Source organism: Schizophyllum commune (genome assembly GCF_000143185.2).
Source record: "Schizophyllum commune H4-8 unplaced genomic scaffold SCHCOscaffold_4, whole genome shotgun sequence".
NCBI lineage: Eukaryota > Fungi > Basidiomycota > Agaricomycetes > Agaricales > Schizophyllaceae > Schizophyllum > Schizophyllum commune.
Genome location: NW_026089541.1, coordinates 399369 through 418469, shown reverse-complemented (window position 1 = coordinate 418469; position 19101 = coordinate 399369). Strand labels below are relative to the sequence as shown.

Genomic DNA, 19101 nt, shown 5'->3' with positions numbered 1-19101 from the left:
CTGTGGCCACGCACCTCTGGGATGATATTGCGCTCCTCGGAAAGCAAACTTGCGCAGTAAACACGGTCGCTTTTCAACTTGAAGCCCGCGTCAGTCTCTCTTCCATTGAACCTCCGGATGACTCGCCCACATTCAGCCACACTACAGCGCCAGCGCTCTGCTCTAGCAATCGTCCCCGTCGCTGAGAGGCTGACCACCGCTGCCGATTGTGCTGCTTCTGGCCTGAAGAATATATTATCCCCGGCTCCTCGCAGCGAACATAACTTGAAGATCCGACGCGCACATACGGCGGGTCTATCGACGAAGTCAGCAGATTGGAGGAGACAAGACAGCTATCCAAAGTGCGAACCTCAACGACGTTGCAGCCGGACTATCGCACGCTCCAAGTCGACGAGTCTTCGAGAAAGCCGTCGGCGGGCTCCCTTTGCGCCTACATCTGCAGGATATCTCTCTGCGAGAGTGATAAAAGTCTGAAAAGGTATGTGCATTCAGCGGCCGGGATCCATGACTGATGAGCTGCAGCAAGCTGCAATGCGACGTACGCCGTCCGTTACCCTGATATGCATTAGCGCATACGTCTGTCCTTGGATATGGTGTTCGTAGAGCGTGTGCGCTACAGTGCGAAGGGGTGGTGCCGTCTTACTACTTGCGGTCCAGGCGCCACCGTTCATCCTACTGCCAAGCAATCGGAGCAAACGCCAAATCCAGTCAGGCGTGACAGTGATTTCGACGAGTTACACATTGCCGTATGCTACGCAATACAGTAAGAGACTCTGCAAGCCTGGTGAGCCCCGAGCGTCATGAAGGGCTAGAGCATACCTTGTTCACCTACGATGACCTCGAGTTTTCCCGCTAGCCTGCCACTATCCTCCAAGGCGTGCCTCTGAGGGAGCATGGTTCTACCTCGCGTAGTACTATTCTCGATAATCCTAGCCGACCACAAGATGCATGCTCACCAGCCGGTCAACGCGCGCACCCAGGGTTCAGGGGAAGTAAGGCGTCTGACCTGGGATGCCCCTCGCTTTGCAATGATTTCACTAGCGAAGTCCTGTCTTCCTCTGCTACAAAGGCAGCACCTAAAAGACCGACCTAAGAGGCAAGTTATGCTGACCGGCGGAAAGAGGCTGCCTTGTGGCCCGGAACGGAAACAATAACGTGGGAAGTTTCGTGATTGGGGTTTCGGCGGCACGCCATCCGCCGTCCGCATTCTTGTCCTCCGCCACCGTCTACCATCTGAGCTCCTCCCCGCCGCCAGTATCTTATCATGGCCACCAAAGCCGCCCAGAAGCGCGTACGTCGCCCACACCACCCTACAGCGCTTATGCTGATGTAATCCTCGCTTCCCCGCGCTCACGCCACTGCCCACGACCGATGCCCTCGCTCGCTGCCCGCCATCCATGACTCGACGCGCAGCTCTCGAAAGAGTACGCGACGATGCAGAAGGAGCCCCCTCCGTACGTCTGGGCGGTGCCCGACGAGCGCAACATCTTGACCTGTGCGTGTGCTTGACCCGCCGCCTGATCGTCTGACTGACGAACCCATTCATTCGCAGGGAACTTTATCATCGTGAGCACGGCGCTTGAGCTTGATAGGATAGGATAGGAAGCTGAATGGGCCGGTGCAGCGCGGTCCGCCTGACTCGCCGTACGATGGCGGAGAGTACCACGGGCAGTTGCTATTCCCCGCCGAGTACCCGTTCAAGCCGCCGGGCATCAAGGTGTGTGGCGAGTTGGTTCTGTGGGATAGGGAGCTGATTGGGAGCTTGCAGATGCTCACGCCGTCGGGGCGCTTCTACCCAGACAAGAAGATCTGCTTCTCCATGTCGGACTTTCACCCTGGGAGCGTGCGTGATCGACTTCTCGCTCGCGTCTAGCCGGCTGACCGTCCTTGTCGCAGTGGAATCCTGCATGGAGCGTCCAGACGATGTATGTGGCCGGTCTTTCCATGATGTCAACATCCACCTTCCCAGTCACCGGTATCAAGCGAAGCCCATGTCCTCTCATCCTCACCACCCGCCTCTCCAGAGCCCGCCCTCGTTCGACTACACCTTTCTTCGCCCACTCGCTGTCCATTCATCCTCGCCTGCCTCCCCCACATCACCGCCCCATCCCTCGATCTTTCAATTTCATCTTCTCCCAATACTAACCCTCTTCCCCAGTCTCACCGGCCTCCTCTCCTTCATGCTCTCCGACGAGATTACGACCGGCTCCGTTAACTCGTCACCCGCACACAAGCGCGGCTTCGCTGCGCAGAGCCATAACTGGAATATCCAGCAGGCGCGGTTTAGAGAGGCGTTTCCGGAGGTGAGTTCGCCCTCGAGTTAGTGGAAGGTTTTGGCGGATGGGAAGCGCCTGTGAATGCGGGAGCGCAAGGGCTCAGCGGGCGTGCAGCGCAGGCGTAGTCGGGCGAGTTCGACTTCACTCGGGCAAGGCTGGCTGCACCTGGACGCTGTCGCATTGATGCTGCGTCGCGCGTCGGTGCTGGTTCCTCCGCGACCTTCTCTTGGTCTTTGTGAACTTTTTGCAACCTGATCCTGACTTGTTCCCTTAGTACGCCACCCCGGAGATGCGCGACCTTCCGAATATGGGCGAGAAGGAGCGCGGCCGGGCGGATAAGCCGCCTACGCCTCCGCCCGCTCCATCACGACCTGCCTCTTCTACCGGAGGTATGTCTACCTTTTTGTGCATCATCAGGCGGCCTCCTCGTTATTTGGTCGAGCAGCCAGCGTCCGTTCTAGCAGCCAGCATCTGTTTTAGCAGTCATCACCTGTTCTAGCAGCTTGCTGATCCTTCACTACAGCGAACGCAACCTCATCTGCAGCCCAAGCCGCCAACGCAGCCCAGCCCGGAAACGGCGCACAACCAGCACCCGCCCCAGGTGCGTGGGGCGCGGCGCTGTGGGAGAAGTGGCGGTGGGGGGTGCTGATCGTGCTCGCGGTGCTGGTGTCGAGGATGTCGGGGCCGTAGTGGGGAGGCGATCGAGGCGACGTGGGCGGGAGGCGATGGAGGCGACGTGGGTGGGTGGGTGCGTGTCTTGGTGCTGGGGTCTCGTAGGTAGTATGGTGGGAGGGCTAAGAAGAGAAGGGATGCCAGGCGATGGGCAGAGGGGTTGGATGGGTTGGGCAGGGGAGGGGAGGGTGGAGTCGTCGGATGAAGGAATGCAGGGCGCTAACGGGGCACCAGACATGGCCTGCTTCGTCGCGTAGAATGGCAGCGGTACGCCCTCTGGGGGAAACTAAGGATCTTGCAGAGATCTGCTAGACGCTTAGTGGGCGTACTTTGGAAGCCTAGTGGGTGTACTTGACTTGGAATGGCTGCCGACGTCTTAGTCGGCGGCTTGGACGATGGTGATTCTATCTAATGTTTTTGGCGACGCTTTGTATATCGTATCATACCTCAAGAAACCCTCTCAATCTTTCACAATGTCCTCTAGGCCTTGTACGTGCACGACCGCTAGGGTGATTCTCGCGTAGCTGCGATGTGGGATCTTTCGAGGTGCGGCGGAAGCAGATTGGGATTCGGCAAGCGCCGACGCCAGATTGGGGACGTCACGCAGTCACAGCGGTGTTTGACCCGAACGGCCACCTATACATACATCGCCCGCCACTCGGACACTTGCACCGGAATTTTTCACAGAGTCGCTCGCATCGGGACCTACGGAAGTTGAGAACAACCCCTCAATAACTCGACACAAGCCGTTATTCCGCCCCAAACACGTGATCCCATGTGCGCCAAACAAACCCGTTGCCGAGAAGCCGAGAGACTTTGCGGTGTCACGCAGCAAAGTCCCTCAAAGTCGCCACCTCGCGAAGGGCAGGGGCGTTCAGACCAGAGACCAGCATAAGGTGCTTTCCTGATGATCAAAATTGATTTCTACATGCTTTACTATGGGACCTCTCGCGCCGAGTCCCGGAAAGCCTGATGGAGCGGTCGGAGTCACAATGTTGAAGTTGCCACCCTAGCTTCAAATTTGCCACCCAATAACTCACACTTGTGGTGACCAAAGAGGCCCGCCACTGCGCATCGTTGTGAGGAAGAGAAAAAGTCATATATATTCGGTCTAGAGTCGGAATTACTACGCTATACACGCCTATGGCAGACCGTGGGTAAGGAAAAGAAAAGTGGGCCACCCGAAGTCGATGGTGGCGGAGGACCATGACCATGCGTATTGCGCGCCTATACCCAGCGTAGAGCAAGATTAGCTTGTCTAGGCGGGCGAGAAAAGCTTGAGGGCGGGGAGTGGCATTGCGTGGCGTGGCATGGTGAGAGTAGAACGAAAGGAGGGCGTGTGAGTTATGCACTGTCACGCACCGGAAATTGGTCGGAGATCTCCGAAACGTGGCATCACGTGTTTGGGGCGGAATAACAAGACCTTAACTCGACACCATTCGACATGACATTGGCAAATCACGAACCTCCTCGTAATCACAAAGCTCCAGACTATCTGGATACAATAGCGCCTCTCGATCTGGAGACCGCTCAGCATATCGAGCAATCGTCCGCCCGGATACCCGGCTTCCTCACGGCACTGTTTCCCAACTCTGCTTTCCCTGCGAGGCCACCATCTATCTTGGGCGCTCTGGATGGACATGACTACAACGTGCAGCAGAAGAAGTGGATGCACTATTCTACGCCTACGCTTCAGGCCGACGACGTAGCACGTGCGCGCGCGATGGCTACCTTCTTGAACGAAATCTCTCACCATTGCTACATTGGCTATCAACACCTGCGGCTGCCCCGGCCCGACGCGCGCCGCGTCTGGATGCTCACCGAAAGCATACGAGTCCTTCCCGACGGCAGCAACGTCCGCGCTGTCGGTGCTGCCCTTGTCAAAGCCGGCACGGAGTCGGTCCAGTGGTCTGACGTGCTTTGCGACGTACAAATTGCGCAGCAGGCTAGCTCTATGGATCAGATCTTGCAGCAGTTATCGAGCGGAGCCACCAATGTGCTCGCCACTCAAGAGGATAGGCATTTTCATGTCGGGGTCGCAATCGCGGGCGACGATATCCAAGTGGCGTACTTTGACCGCGCGGGGCGCGTCACCTCCGGCGCACTCGACATCCACAGATACCCCGTCTTCGTTCTCCGTCTCGTTATGGGCTTGACCGTCATCGACGAATCTTTTGGTGGCAAGGACACCTCGATTGTGACTAGGGGCGGCCACCCCTACGTGACCGTTGGCGGTGCAGAATACAGGATAGAGGAGACACTGTCCAGGTTTGGTGATGTATGTGGGCGCGGGACGATCTGCTGGCGTTGCCGACGCCCCGGGAGCGACGAGGATTACGTCATCAAGCACTCGTGGGCGGGCACTCAAGAACACTCGACAGAGGGCCAATTCCTGCGGGATGCTGAGCGCGTCGCTGGCGTGGTTGACCTCGTTCACGAGGAGGTAGTCGTCCGCTCCAATGGTCTCCCACATAACACAGTATGGCTGCGCGACTTTCTGAAGGGATCAGAGCGTCTGGCAGTCATCGGCAACTGTCCTCGTCTCGAGCTTCGTCGGCTTGTTCTACGGACTTGCGGTCGACCTTTGGCCGACTTTTCCTCAAAGGAGGAACTTATTTCCGCTTTACGCGACGCTGTACAAGGTATATGCCTCCTTTTGTGCATGCATGCCTGCTTGAGCTGACATCTCTCGTAGCGAGCTACGACCTATTCGACATGGTGAACATCCTCCACTGCGACGTCAACCCGGACAATATCATGCTTCGCCGCCACCCTGACTCTGCCTACCGACGTGGCTTCCTCATTGATCTTGACTCTGCGACATACGTATCCCCTAGCGAAGGATTGGCTCCCTTCGGTCATCTCGCGGTACGTCAGTGATACATATCACCCAGATATTCTGCTGATGCGGGCATCGCAGGGAACACTGTTCTTCATGGCAATCGACGTCGTCCAATACACATACGCTGTTCAGCATGCCCCGTGGCACGACCTCGAGTCGTTCCTGTACACCCTCATGTATATCTGCGCGAACTACTCTGAGCCATCGAACACGCGCCGGCCGAACTTCGACATCTATAACTCTCCCCTGGCTCCCTGGTTTGCCGAAGACGCGCACGATAAAGCCTGCATCATGCGCTATTACAGTGACACTGAGTTCCGCGCGTTCCTCGACAGCGTCTTCGATCCTTACTTTGACGACCTCAAGGGCCTCGTCTGCGAGCTGCGCGCTCTCATCACGCGTAGGAAGGGAAGGCCGCCGGTTCGCCACACGCAGGTCCTCGACGTCCTCGATCGGCATATCCGGGCTCGTACGGAGGCAAGATACGCGATTACACCCCTCGACATGCCGACCATCATCGACACGCACTTGAAGCGCAAAGGCGGCCTGAAGCGGAAGCGTGAAAGGGCCGCTCCTGCTGCGCCGGCTGCTCCCACCGCATCGACCCCTCCTCCTTTGCCCGCCTTGCCTATCGCCACCCCTGCTGCGCCTGCTTCTCCGACCTTCGATCCACTCGCACCCGCAACTCCCGCCGCCGCTCCACCAGCGCCATCCACTCCTGTCGCGCCGCCTCCGCGCGTTCCGCCGCCCTCGACCTCGCGAACCAGACCTCCCCCGCGGTCATGCCCCTCGAGGCCGATGACCAGAGCCATGAAGCGGCGGCTTGCTGAATCGCGTCGAGCCGCGTCGCCCCCCAGCGACGACTCTGATCGTACGCTAGTGGATACGACGCCGGAGCGCAAGGGATCTCGGGTCGACAGTCCTTCGCCGGAGAGGAAGTCGTCGGTCAGTCCTGCACCGGAGAACAGGAGGACGTCGACCCGTCGTAATAAGAGGTCCGCCTCACCTAGCCCGTCCGCGGAGGAGCCTCCCTTGCGTGCAACACGTGCTTCCAAGCGGCGGAAGGTCGCATAACGCGCCTCGCGTATACGTGCTTGGGCTCTTGGTGTGCTAGGGACTCGGTACGCGCCTATCTGACGTCCGCCGTCGCTGAGGGCTGGCGATGGAGTTGATGTGTATGCGGAGGATGGCGGAGAGCGCCGCCTGTGTAGGTCCGGTGCCATGCTCGCTACGGCTGGAGCGCCCGGAATATTGTCACAGGCTCGTCGCATAGCGCCACCCAGTGGACCGCGCCTGTCCCGAAGGATGCTCCAGCACGGAGATAACATAGAATGGGCGTCCTTAGTAGCGCCGCCCGCGACGACTTGGGCAGCGAAGCGGGCCTGTCGGGCCTTGAGCTTGAAGAAGTTCTTGTTCAATGTAGCATACCCTTATTGTAGATACCATCGCGTTTGGACTTGAATATTTCTAGATTGATTCCTGTGCCCCCGGAGCTGTTTGTTTGACGAGGAGACTCGTGAGAGATTTCGAGCGTGTGATGAGTGCGCCGATCTTGATTGGAACCAATAACTTGATGCGACTTGCTCTGAGCCTCCATGTCTACATAATGGATAACGCGACCTTCAACTCCTCGCTATGACGGCCGACCTCCACCTACGCTCCCGCTCCAAGAGCTCCGCGCGTTCATGGTTTTTCGGAATACGCGACCATCTCAGCATGGCTTGGCCCCAGGTCATCACCTGCGTCAAGACGAGCTCCTCGCATCTTTGGCGTGCATTTCGACCTCTATCTTGGGGAGGACATGGGCGTGTATACGGTTGATGGGCTGTCGTGGCCGGATAAGGTACGTCGTGCGCCTGCTTTGGCGAGTGCCTGCTTTGGCGAGTGCTTGACTGACTGGCCTTGTAGCCAAGGCCTATGCGCAACTTCTGTCATCCCCGTGGCGAAGACGACTATCCCACCCCCCGAGCCCACATCGTCTTTCGGGGCTTTTAAGAGTCCTCGAGCATTTCCCAGCAGCCCATCCCTTTTTCTCGAGGCCGCAAGCTACGAGGTTCATATCGCCGTCCGGCTTGAGCATGACGCCCTCATATCTGGATCGCCAGCTGCACATCGCACACCCTCCCCGGAAAAGGTACTCGCCGCAAGCAGGCCCTACCGAAGTCCGCTCGCTGCTTCTTCGTGGACGACGCGCTCCGACATGACCGATCGCGATTCCAGAAAATCGCGCGCGCCGTCTCGCAACGAGTGCATATTGAACGTTGAGTTCGGTGCATCGACAGCCGAGATGGCCTCCAACAGGAGGGAGCTCTGTGGTGGCCAATCAAGCCCCCACCACTGCGATCGTCGTTGCCGGAATTCATCTACAACCAACATGCTCGCCAGTACTGACCCCGACAATCCTCGCTAGGCTCCTCACGCGATGCAGTTTACACGCCCCTGGTATCCTCAAGCAAAATAAGACTCTGCTGATCGAGTACTGTCCTCGCATGGATGTGTAGTCCTCGTAGACTGCCAGAGCAGATGGAGTAGTCGCACTGCGACGTCGATGAAACCAAAAGTTATGCTCGCTATTGACCTTAAGATCCGGCTGCAACTAGAGATTCTCCCCGCCGTACAGCGAGGCTCGAGCGCGCTATGATTCTGGCTACCAAGCTCCTTAACCCTGCGCTATGCATAGCACGTCGAGTCGTCCAGCGCGCTTGAGAGGATGACTGGAGAAGGGGCTGGTTCGCTTTAGGCCTCGGAGACAATGGACCCTTGTATATATCCACACTGTAGATACCTCCTGTACGTAGCTCTCCTTCATGGTATTGTACACCTTGTGTTCTCATCGAACGACACCGGGCTGAAGAAGCAGAAGATAGCTCACAGCCACGCACGTGGCAATCGCAACACGACCAAATCGAGCATCAACAGACCTTGTCCTCAACGTTGACCTCTCCAATCTTGGTTTCGCTAGGCTTACTCAGGTGATTACCTGGGCTCGAGGACATCACTTGCGCTCAATACACGCTTAGCTCGAAGGATGGCGGATGCTGAAGGACACCGCAAGGCTCATCCTTTTGGCTCTTCTCCCCCGATACCTTGCCACATCCCAACTCGCCACCCAAAATTTCCCGAAGAGCCTCTCACGGCGCCACCCGTACGACAACTCACGGACATACTCTTCGTCGGCTCCGATGAATTGAACGAAATCGAGGAGCACTCTCTCCGCGTCTTTGACATGCATACTACACTCTTCCCGGACGAATGCTTTGCATTGAAGCCGCGCGCAATGGTCCGCGGCCTCGATCAGACTCTGTATGATTGCAAAGGCCGAAGATGGCTTTTCGAGCACTCTCCCCCTACACGACCAGCCTCTGAGAAAGCTGCGACCACTGCCGCCTTCTTGAACGAGTTCACTCGTCGCTGCTGGCTTACGTATGAGACTCGACGTCGACCTGTCCCATCTACTGTGCGGCAATGGACTGTCGTCGAACGCTTGCGGCCGTCGGTCGCCGATGCAACCGCTCGCTCGTTTGGCGTAACCCTCGTGGACGTCGGCTCGAGCTCAGCGCGCTGGGAGGACGTACTTTGCGATGTCCAAGTTGTCACAGATGCTTCCCAGATGCCTGAAGCACTGATCAGACTTTCTAGTAGTGCTGCGCACGTCTTGTCCTCGCAGGATGACCGCTTGTTCTACCTTGGACTCGCCCTAGCCGGCGACAAGTACCAGCTAGCCTACTTCGACTGTGCTGGGCGCGTCCTCTCCGGCCTGTTCGACGTGCACGAGGACCCCGTGTACTTCACCGTATGCTCATGGGTCTATCGATGACCGATCGGTCACGTATCGGCAAGGATCCATCGCTTGTGTCTCGTGGCCAGCGACGCTTCCTTACCATGGCGCGTGGCGAATACGAGGTTGTGGAGACTTTGGCCCTCGACAGGAGGATCCTTGGTCACGGCACCGTGTACTGGCGATGCCGCCACGAAGACGGCGACGATGTAATAGTCAAGAGCACCTGGGCGAAAGCTGGGAAATCGCCTACGGAGGGTGATCGCTTTCGAAAAGCTTACGTCGAAGGCGTCCCAGACTTGATTTGCGAAGAGCCCGTCTTTAGAGCGGATGATCAGCCATGGACGACAATGTGGGTTCGTGATACCCTCGAAGGCCAGGAGAGAATGTCCGTTATTGGCCGAATCCGGCAGCTTCAACTGCGTCGCCTCGTCTTTGACATGGCGGGACGGCCACTTAAGGAGTTCGAATCCAAGGAGGAATTCCTCCAGGCCCTCAGGGATACCATATACGGTATGTCTCGCTTTGGATCCTTCTGTATGTCACTGACTTTCGTACCAGCGCACAAACATCTATTCTATCCCTGTCACGTCCTCCAGTGCAACATCAACGACATGAGCATCATGTTGCATCGGCCGCCAAGCAAATCGCGGCGGTGGGGAACGTTGGTCGATCTCGGCCACGCGAGTCCAACTGGAGCAGATGAGTTTGAAGGATCTGCCTTTGTGGATCCTAGAGTTGTACGTTTGTCCCTGCGACACAGTCCGCCTGATCTTGACCACCGTTCCTAGGGATCCTCTGCATTTATCGCGTGCCGTCTCGTCCCATACATGAGTTCCGGCTGCCGTCAGACCCCACGTCACGACTTCGAGTCGTACATCCACCTTCTTATGTACATGTGCGCAAGCTACTCGGGACCATCAAACACGCCGCGCGACAACTTCGACATCCGCCAGTCGCCTATGGCCGCGTGGTTCAACGGAGCCAGCGACGAGAAGTTCAGGATCATGTTCAGGCTCGACGACGGCGACTTCCGCGCCTTCCTCGATAGCCTGTTCGACCCGTACTTCGACGACCTCAAGGACCTCGTCTGCGAGCTGCGCACGCACATATTGCGCACGCCGGACGTCACCCCCAACCACTACTCTCTGCTCCGCATCTTCGACCGCCACATCGCCGCGCTGCAGGCGCCACCTCCCCTTCCCGAGCCTGCACCAGCTGCTCGTCAGCGCGTACTCGACATCCCGACCGTCATCGAGACGAAGCGCAAGGGCATCGTAAAGCGGAAGCGTCCTAGCGCCCCTCCTGCGGCGCAGGCGACTACTGCGGCGGCGGCCCCTACGCATACGCCCGTCACGGCTATCGCTACCCCGGTCTCGCCCGCCCCTCTCACCATTACTCCGGCTAAGCCGGCTCCTTCGTCACCCACCTCCGCTGTCGCGCCATCCGGTCCTGCTGCGCCATCTCCTCCTGCCGCGTCCTCCTCCACTCCACCGCCCCCAACAACCTCGCGAACTACACCTCTCTCGCGACAATCCTCGAGGCCGATGACCAGAGCCATGAAGCGACGACTGGCAGACTCGAGGACTGCGTCGCCCCCTAGCGATGACTCTGACCGTACGCTGGTAGACACGACGCCGGAGCGCAAGTGTTCTCTGCCCGATAGTCCCTCGCCGAAGAGGAAGTCGCCGGCCAGCCCTTCGCTGGAGGACAGGAAGACGTCGTCCCGCCGTAGCAAGAGGCTCGCGTCTCCCGACACGCCCTCGGACGAGCCACCGTTGCATGCAACGCGAGCTTCCAAGCGTCGGAAGGTCGCATAACGCGCTGCGCGAATACGTACTCGTGCTCCTGACGGGCTAGGGGCTCGGTACGCTTCTTCTCGGCGACCAGCGTCGAAGAAGGTCGGCGCTGGAGTCGATGTATACGCGCGAGGACGGTGAGAGCGCTGCCTGTGCAGGCCCGGTGTTGTGCTCGCTGCGGCTGGAGCCCCGGGGATATCGCCACAGGCGCGTCGCGTAGCGCCACCCAACGGATTGTGCGTGCCCTGAAGAGATCAGGGAAGCTGATATGTGGAGAGCGTAGGACGAGCTCCGCCCGCGGCGATTCGGGCGAGGGTGCGTCAGGCGTCGAATTCGAAGAGTTCTTGCTCAATGTAAAATACCTCAAATGTAAAATACCCTCAGTGGAGATACCGTCGAATCCGGACTTGTGTACAAATTAGAATGATCTCGACTCTGGATTTGTTCCATTCGACGATGAGATTCCGATGCCCAGCGCGCGTGCTCACTGAGCAGATGGGCGCCGCTCACCGCAAGGAAGTGTCTTTACGGCGCGACGCGACTGCTCCTGTCGCCCGATCAGATGCTCAACTCCCCAAAGCCGTGCAACATGTCAGCGACATACCCTCTGTTTTCGCAGAGCGGGACCGAGTTGAACTCTCGCAAGGCGTCGGACCGTCAAGCGTTTGCATACCCTCATTCGACATACGGAGCCCTGTACGTCATCCAAAAGCCTCATGTCTACGCCTGAGAGCACTCGGGTCCATCATACGGCGGTCTTCAAGGTGTTTGACCACTATATGCGAGCGCGAGCGCAGACTCAGGAGCGGGGACTGTGTCCGCTTCGTGTCACCCAGCGGGTGGCGTGACAGGTCACAGACGCGGCTTCCCAGTTGACCTTCATCATCGCAGCCACCCGCTCTCGAACGCATCCCCTCCGGTTTGACGCTCATCCTACACCCCTTTTACTGTCGATTTCTTACTCTTCATTGACGCGAGCATCGTGATCAGGTTCAAACTGAGCATACTTAATGAGGTGGGCGTCCTTGCCCTTGCAGTTTGCCACATCGCTCACCGCCCATGTAGCTGTCACATAATGCCCCTTCACACGACCAACGACACTAGAAGAGTTAGCGACACTTTTTTTCACGCCAGCCCTCCTCCAGCGAGTGCCGATTCTCGTGCGATGTCTCAACAGGTCTACCCGCAGGCCTCTTTGATCCCGCTATCCATTCAACGCCTTCCCGATATCCTTGCTCTTCGAGCAGACGAGCTCGACGAGATTGCGCGCCATACCGTCGAAATAAAGCGCGTTCATGCCACACTCTTCCCGGATGATCGCTTTCCCCTCAAACCTCGAGCAATGCTGCGCGCTCTGACCCAAAATCTATACGACCTGAAAGGCCGCAAATGGCTCTTCAATCACTCCTCTTCACCTGCGCCCTGCGCCTCTCTTAAACGGGTCACCGCGACTGCCTCCTTTCTCAACGAGATCGCTCGTTGCTGTCGGCTTGCGTATGCAGCTCTTCGGCAGCCAGCCCCGACTATTGCTCGCCAGTGGACTGTCGTCGAAACTGCTCGGCCGTCTGTAACGGGCAGCGACTGTCGCTCGTTTGGTCTTGCGCTCGCAGACGTCGGTCCGTCTGAACTCCGATGGGAAGACGTTTTGTGCGACGTCGAGATCGTCACAGACGCTAGCGAGTTACACGAAGCGTTGCAGCGACTCTCGAATAGCGCAGCGCACGTGTTAGCCACGCAGGATGATCGTACCTTTTACCTTGGCCTCGCTCTTGCTGGTGACACATACCAGCTGGCCTACTTTGACTGCGCTGGGCGCGTCCTTTCCGCTGTGTATGACATGCACCAGTACCCCCTGTACTTTCTCCGCATCCTGATGGGCTTGACGATGCTCGACAAGTCGTCGATTGGCAAGGACCCTTCGTTTGTCTCTCGCGGGGGGCAGCGATTTCTCACCGTCGCCAATCGCGAGTACGAGGTCATGGAGACCCTGAGCATCGACAAGAGGATCATCGGTTACGGCGCAGTGTACTGGCGTTGCCGTTCGGAAGACGGTGACGACGTGATGGTCAAGAGCGCATGGGCGAATGTGCACCTGTCCTCGACAGAAGGTGGCCTTTTTCGCAGAGCGTGGACCTCCGGCGGAGCACCGAAACTGGTCTCTGAGGAGACCGTCACCCGTCCGGACGGGCAGCCATGCTCGACTATGTGGATTCGCGATACTCCTCAAGGTCAAGATCGGCGCGTCGTCGGACAAATGCCTCAGCTCGAGCTGCGCCGCCTCGTTCTGAACAAGTCTGGTCGACCATTGAAGGAGTTCTCATCTAAAGATGAGCTGCTTTTGGCTCTCAAGGACACGGTTAGGAGTACGTTCAGCACGCTATAATTCACATCTCACATAGCTGACTACTTATCTAGCGCATAAAGTCATGTTGAAATCGCGCGGCCGCGTCATGCAATGCAACATCAGCGACATAAGCATCATGCTTCAACAGCCCCCGGATTGGCCGCGCCGCCGAGGAATCTTTGTCGATCTCAGTCGCGCGGCGCAGGTGTCTGGGTATGACCTAGAAGAGCATGTCCCCGAAAAATCCAGTATGGTAAGCTCATTTGCGCGATAAAGGCGTGCACTTTACTAACGATCATCTATAGGGCTCTCTGCCGTTCCAGGCATGTACTCTTACTCGGCATCAGGAATCTACCGTCGATCACCTACCGCAACATGACCTCGAGTCCTACATTCACCTGCTCATGTACATATGTGCAAGCTACTCCGGCCCGTCGAACACGCCACGGAAGGATTTCGACATCCGCGACTCACCCATGGCCCCGTGGTTCGACTCAAACGGCGAGGAGAAGTTCAGGATCATGGCCACCCTGCCCGACGTCGAGTTTCGCGGATTCCTCGACGACCTGTTCGACCCGTACTTCGACGACCTGAAGGGGCTCGTCTGCGAGTTGCGGACGCTCCTCTTGCGCAGACCCGACCGCGACTTCACCCCAAGCCATGACGACGTGCTCGAGGTCTTCGACCGCCACATTGCCGCGCTGCAGACTCCACCCTCCCAGCCCGAATCGGGGACGGCTTCGCGCCATGACGTGCCCGATATTCCGACGGTCGTAGAGACGAGGCGCAAGGGGTTCGTCAAGCGAAAGCGCGCAGGCGCCCCTCCTGCCGCGCGCGCTGCTCTTGCGGCGGCGACCCCTCCACCTGCGTCCGCCATGCCTATCGCTACTCTGGCATCGCCCACTAGTCCAACGGCCGCTCCAGCTGCACCTTCTCCTGTCGTGCTCCCTCCTGCTATCGCCCAGTCTTCACCTCCGCCCCAGCCAAATTCGCGAACTACACCTTCCCCTCGACCATGCCCCTCAAGGCCGATGGCCAGAGCTATGAAGCGGCGGCTCGCGGAATCAAGACGGGCTGTGTCGCCCCCTAGCGATGATTCCAACCGTACGCCGGTGGAAACGACGCCGAAGCGCAAGGAAACTCTGCGCGATAGTGCCTTGCCGGAGAGAGCGCTGTCAGCAAGCCCTTGGCCAGAGGACAGGAGAACGTCGTCTCGTAGCAAGAGGCTCGCGTCTCCTGACGCGCCACCGAACGAGCCGCCCTTGCACGCAACGCGAGCCTCCAAGCGTCGGAAGGTCGCATGATTCGCCGCGCGTGGGCGTCCTCAGGCTTCTAAGGGGTTATGGGCTCTGTACGCCACCTATGCGTCAAGCGTCATTGGAAGTCGATGGTGGAGGCGCCGCCTCAGGCTGAGCTGACCTGGTGTTGTGCTCGCTACGGCTGACTACACAACTCGAGCAACTGGTGAGCAAAGGGCGCTCTCGGTCACCTTCAAGCGGGCAACTTCAGGGCATTCCTCCAGTCTTTGAACTACTCGTGCACTGACGATTTCAAGAGTATAGTCTGCGAGCTGTGTACGCTCATCACGCGTGGGAAGGGCCTTAGATCCATCCCATGGCGGTCTTCGACCACCATAAACGAGCGTGTATTCAGGCTCAGGATTGCGGGAATCTCGACTCCTCGACCGGCAAAATCTGAGAGCATGATTTCAATGTCTCCCCGGCAGGCGGATCTTCGCATGCACTTTCGTCGACATCGTCACCCTGCTGATCATTCCGCATGTCTGGGCAAGCGGGAGGCTAACCTTGGTGACGTCCGTCCCACGATGCGCCACCGTCGAGGTGAATGAAGGACGAGCTTGTCGCAGCGGGGACTTGTACAGTTCGCGGGAAGACCGCATAACGCCCAACGACCGCCATTCCAATTTTTCACGCCCGCCTTCCGATGCCCGACTATGTACTCAAGTATACTATCGTACCCCACCATATTTGATCGTCTTATCAATGGTCTACGTGTGCTGTGAATGTCGTCCGTCTGACTTCCATGCAGGACGAGCTAGCTTCAAGGACAACCGCGGAAGCAGTGTCACGCTTTGTTCATATCAACATAGTATTGCCTAACCTCTGTGCGCGCTCTGTTATGCGAGACATGCGGCTGGCAATGAATACGCCACTTAAGGTGGTCTCTTTCAACGTTGCATAGGGGATTTTCCTCATTCTCGGGCTTCGTGCGTGCGCGCGCACGCAGGCGAACTTACGGACTGCAGCGCGACTTCAGCAATTGTTAGAACTTCGCCTTCTCCCTCGTTTCGCAAACATAGACAAGAATACTGTTCCATGAGTACACGTATACAAACTTGAGAATTATACAGAGGAAGTTTGTTAGTACACACGCTCGCCACTTCCCGACAGAAGACAGATGGTGAACTGGCGGAGCACACAGACAAAAGCTACATCGCGTCCGCCCTCGCCCTTCTCTTCGGCAGAGGCTTGTAATCCCTGTCGGGTTTCTTGCCTTTGCAGTTGTCACAGCACCACGCCTCCAATGAGTTGGCGGGCGGCTCCCTCAATTTCCCCATGCATCCACGGTGGAACTGGTCGGTGGCATCAGTGGGTGAAACCTACGAATGACGCGACTGCACTCACCAAGCCCGTTGAACAGCTGAGCTCCCGACACCGGATGAGGTTGCTGTCGCCAAGCCTCAGGATCTCGCCGCACTCGCATGTCATGTCGACAGTGTAGGGCGAGAAATGAGCTGCCCGAGTTTGTGTAGATTCTCGCCGCTCGCGCGGAACCTGAGAAAGTAGTCAGCACAATGTCGCGACTGAAAGCCCGATGGACTTACTGGGGCGGCAAGGACTTGCGCAACGTCAGGGAGCCTGTCCCGATCGGCCGTGTGACCCGCGTCAGAATCATCGTCGAACTGATCTTCGTCGGAGTCGGACATGCGTTCATCGTCCTCGTCTGCGCCATTTTCTGCGTCCACGATTGGAAGAGTTGCGCTATGTAGTTTCGCCTCAACGTAGGATTCGAGGACATCAATGAACTCCTGATGAGTTGGGCGCCTTGACACTTCGGCCAGCAGTTCTCGAAGCTTGCGGAGGAGCGGCTTGAAGTCGTCGAAGAACGGATCAATGACGTCGTCCAGAAATTCGTCGAAAGAATCAACGCATGCCTTGGGCTTGAACGACAGGACAAACCATTTGCTGGAGCCGACTGTCGTCTTGTCGATGTCCAGCCATCGACCCAAGTCGGATTTGGGAAGGTCAAAGTCCTCCCGTGGCAATGCACCTTGGTCGTTTCCAGAGCACGATGAGCAGAGAGCGATGAGAACATAGAAGAACGATTCCAGATCGTGGTCAGATCGTGGCATCGCATTGGGGGATGTGAGGATCTCCCAGGCCTCGTACATGCCGAAACACTGTATTCGAGAGAATTAGCACATCGGGCTTCCATACAAAAGAATCCAGAACTCACACTTTTGTGACCGCGCGAGGGCGGCTGTGCTTGTAATGAATCGATCACTTTAGCGACGCCAAGGTCAACAAGAACTCCGGGGCGCGATCCCCTCTTGCTGCCATCCGAGTCATCAAGTAGAACGGTTGTGTCGCGAACCTGGAGATGGATGATTCCTGCCTTGTCGCATAGCATCTGGTGAGCTTGAAGGTGGAAGGAGGCAAGCGAATACATCAGTATCCTATAGGTCGGAAGCCACAGACAGAACTCACCTTTGACTGCATCCCTGACGGCTCCGATGACCTCTGATTTCGAGGCGAAATCATGAAGTGGAACGGTGTGCCCCTCAATGAGGATGCGCATATAGTCCCGCACCTCGCAATCCTTCACATCGCCGGGATTAGGCAGCCGCTGCCGTAGGGTGTCGGTGGTGATGAGTGCTTTGCCGTCGCGGACGAATTCACAAGCAACGATTTTCGGCATGTGCTCGACCCCTGCGCGGTCTGCACGCTCGTACAATGCCCATTCGGTGGGGTTCCGGCTGCGATCGGCCCATACATTCTTGACCGTGAACTTCTCGTTGGTTTCCGTGTCGACGCAGCGCCAGTATACCGGAGAAGAGCCTCGAAGGTTGTATTCCCGGCCTTGCGGGCCCAAAATCTTGAGCGTCTTCCCGGCCAGTGTGATAAAACGGTCTTCCCCGGTCACTGTAATGGACGGGTCGAACCCTACAGCAGGCTTGTCGAGCAGAGCGAGCGCAAATACGAGATAAACAAGGATAGCGGCGTGTTCGTGCACGTTGGCAGGAATAGAGCGATAGCACCCGGCACGGTTGTAGTACACGATGAAGAACTGCTCCCCGATAAGAGCAAGGCCGATGTGAAAGATTCGATCGTCTTGCTCGGTGAGAATGTTGAAAGCCCCATCGTGCAGCTGCTTGAAGGCAGCCTCCCTGTCCTCCGAGCTGGACTTATGCTGCAGGTCATTGACTATGACCTTCCACGACGCCTCGGTGAGGGGATCAAAGGACGCGCCGTCGGGCTTCCGACTCTGTACACCGTCGGGAAGCTCTTTGTTGCAGAAAGCTGCCGACCACTTGCGTACTCGCGGCTTGTCGTCCGAGCTAAAAATACCATGCTTGACGAAGAGAGCTAGACCAGCTTCCCCAATAGCGTTGAGCCAGTCTGCGATAACAAGCTCCTCGCCTGGTTTGCGCAGCTTCGGCAGACATTGCCAGCGTCCTCGCTCCTTGTTGTACAGTCCTGCGTCACAGACAGCATCGAGGAACAGAGAGTCGTCAAGAGGGAAAGCGTCTTCCGGGATAGCAGCCTTGACGAGGCCCTCGATGTTGAAGTAGGTGGCACCGTCGAGGTTGGCGTCGATGAGCTTGTCGGCTTGTTGATGGGTCCCGAGTGTCTCGACACCCAGATTATCTTGAGTTCCTCGAGTATGGTTGGTAATGAAGCCAGGCTGAGAGGTGATATCGATCTTGGATGGTGTGCGAAAGGCCACTGGTGGGAGAGTCGGCCTCAGACTGTCAGGTAGCGGTGGCCGGGACATAAATCTGCGAGACACGACCGTCAATGTCGAGGCACGAACGAGATTTTGACTCAACGCACCTACAAGCGCGAACAAGGTTCCTGAAGCGTGGGGGAGAGGATGAGATGCGAAGGCAAGAAGAGAGCGATTGCCACCTTGTGACTTGAGCGTTACGATTGTTTGCTCACGTGAATGTTGATGCTCAGTCACGGCGTATGACACTGTCACGCTTGGCCCCGAAGGAAGAAGGGGCTTCAATCATCATAATCAAAGAGAGAGAAGCAAGCACACTACAAGCCTGCACCCTTGAATGCCCTGAGCTGAAATTGAAGCTCGTTAGGCTGAGATTCGCGAGGATGATCGATGCTCTTATCGTGGGAATTTTTCCTTGCCGT

General features: G+C 57.6%; 6 protein-coding genes across 6 annotated transcripts; 5 read left to right on the top strand and 1 right to left on the bottom strand.

Moving 5' to 3' along the window:
- The first annotated feature begins 1183 nt into the window (after positions 1 to 1183).
- SCHCODRAFT_02617420 (UBC-like protein) lies at positions 1184 to 3115 on the top strand. The gene is made up of 9 exons (XM_050344811.1): positions 1184 to 1291; positions 1414 to 1495; positions 1553 to 1566; positions 1625 to 1717; positions 1769 to 1843; positions 1897 to 1925; positions 2159 to 2303; positions 2551 to 2665; positions 2800 to 3115. The coding sequence occupies exons 1-9, from the start codon at positions 1265 to 1267 to the stop codon at positions 2964 to 2966; spliced, it is 747 nt and encodes a 248-aa protein (XP_050200899.1). The 5' UTR covers positions 1184 to 1264; the 3' UTR covers positions 2967 to 3115.
- Positions 3116 to 4386: 1271 nt separating this feature from the next.
- On the top strand, positions 4387 to 7283 carry SCHCODRAFT_02571195 (uncharacterized protein). Its single transcript, XM_050343841.1, has 3 exons — positions 4387 to 5590; positions 5644 to 5816; positions 5869 to 7283. Exons 1-3 carry the CDS (start codon positions 4393 to 4395, stop codon positions 6862 to 6864), a joined length of 2367 nt encoding a protein of 788 aa, XP_050200898.1. The 5' UTR covers positions 4387 to 4392; the 3' UTR covers positions 6865 to 7283.
- Positions 7284 to 7372: 89 nt separating this feature from the next.
- Positions 7373 to 8626, top strand: SCHCODRAFT_02571192 (uncharacterized protein). The gene is made up of 2 exons (XM_003033045.3): positions 7373 to 7633; positions 7699 to 8626. The coding sequence occupies exons 1-2, from the start codon at positions 7476 to 7478 to the stop codon at positions 8198 to 8200; spliced, it is 660 nt and encodes a 219-aa protein (XP_003033091.1). The 5' UTR covers positions 7373 to 7475; the 3' UTR covers positions 8201 to 8626.
- A 105-nt stretch (positions 8627 to 8731) lies between these two features.
- Positions 8732 to 11816, top strand: SCHCODRAFT_01211070 (uncharacterized protein). Its single transcript, XM_003033044.2, has 5 exons — positions 8732 to 8762; positions 8811 to 9583; positions 9631 to 10081; positions 10130 to 10308; positions 10360 to 11816. The coding sequence occupies exons 2-5, from the start codon at positions 8819 to 8821 to the stop codon at positions 11386 to 11388; spliced, it is 2424 nt and encodes an 807-aa protein (XP_003033090.2). The 5' UTR covers positions 8732 to 8762; positions 8811 to 8818; the 3' UTR covers positions 11389 to 11816.
- Positions 11817 to 12532: 716 nt separating this feature from the next.
- Positions 12533 to 15015, top strand: SCHCODRAFT_02698676 (uncharacterized protein; the record flags this gene model as incomplete). The annotated part of the gene is made up of 3 exons (XM_003033043.3): positions 12533 to 13730; positions 13783 to 13964; positions 14017 to 15015. The coding sequence occupies 3 exons, from the start codon at positions 12533 to 12535 to the stop codon at positions 15013 to 15015; spliced, it is 2379 nt and encodes a 792-aa protein (XP_003033089.2).
- Positions 15016 to 16160: 1145 nt separating this feature from the next.
- SCHCODRAFT_02686194 (uncharacterized protein) lies at positions 16161 to 18727 on the bottom strand (the record flags this gene model as incomplete). Its single annotated transcript, XM_003032442.1, has 5 exons — positions 16161 to 16304; positions 16357 to 16506; positions 16557 to 17132; positions 17189 to 17370; positions 17440 to 18727. 5 exons carry the CDS (start codon positions 18725 to 18727, stop codon positions 16161 to 16163), a joined length of 2340 nt encoding a protein of 779 aa, XP_003032488.1.
- Between the last annotated feature and the right edge of the window lie 374 nt (positions 18728 to 19101).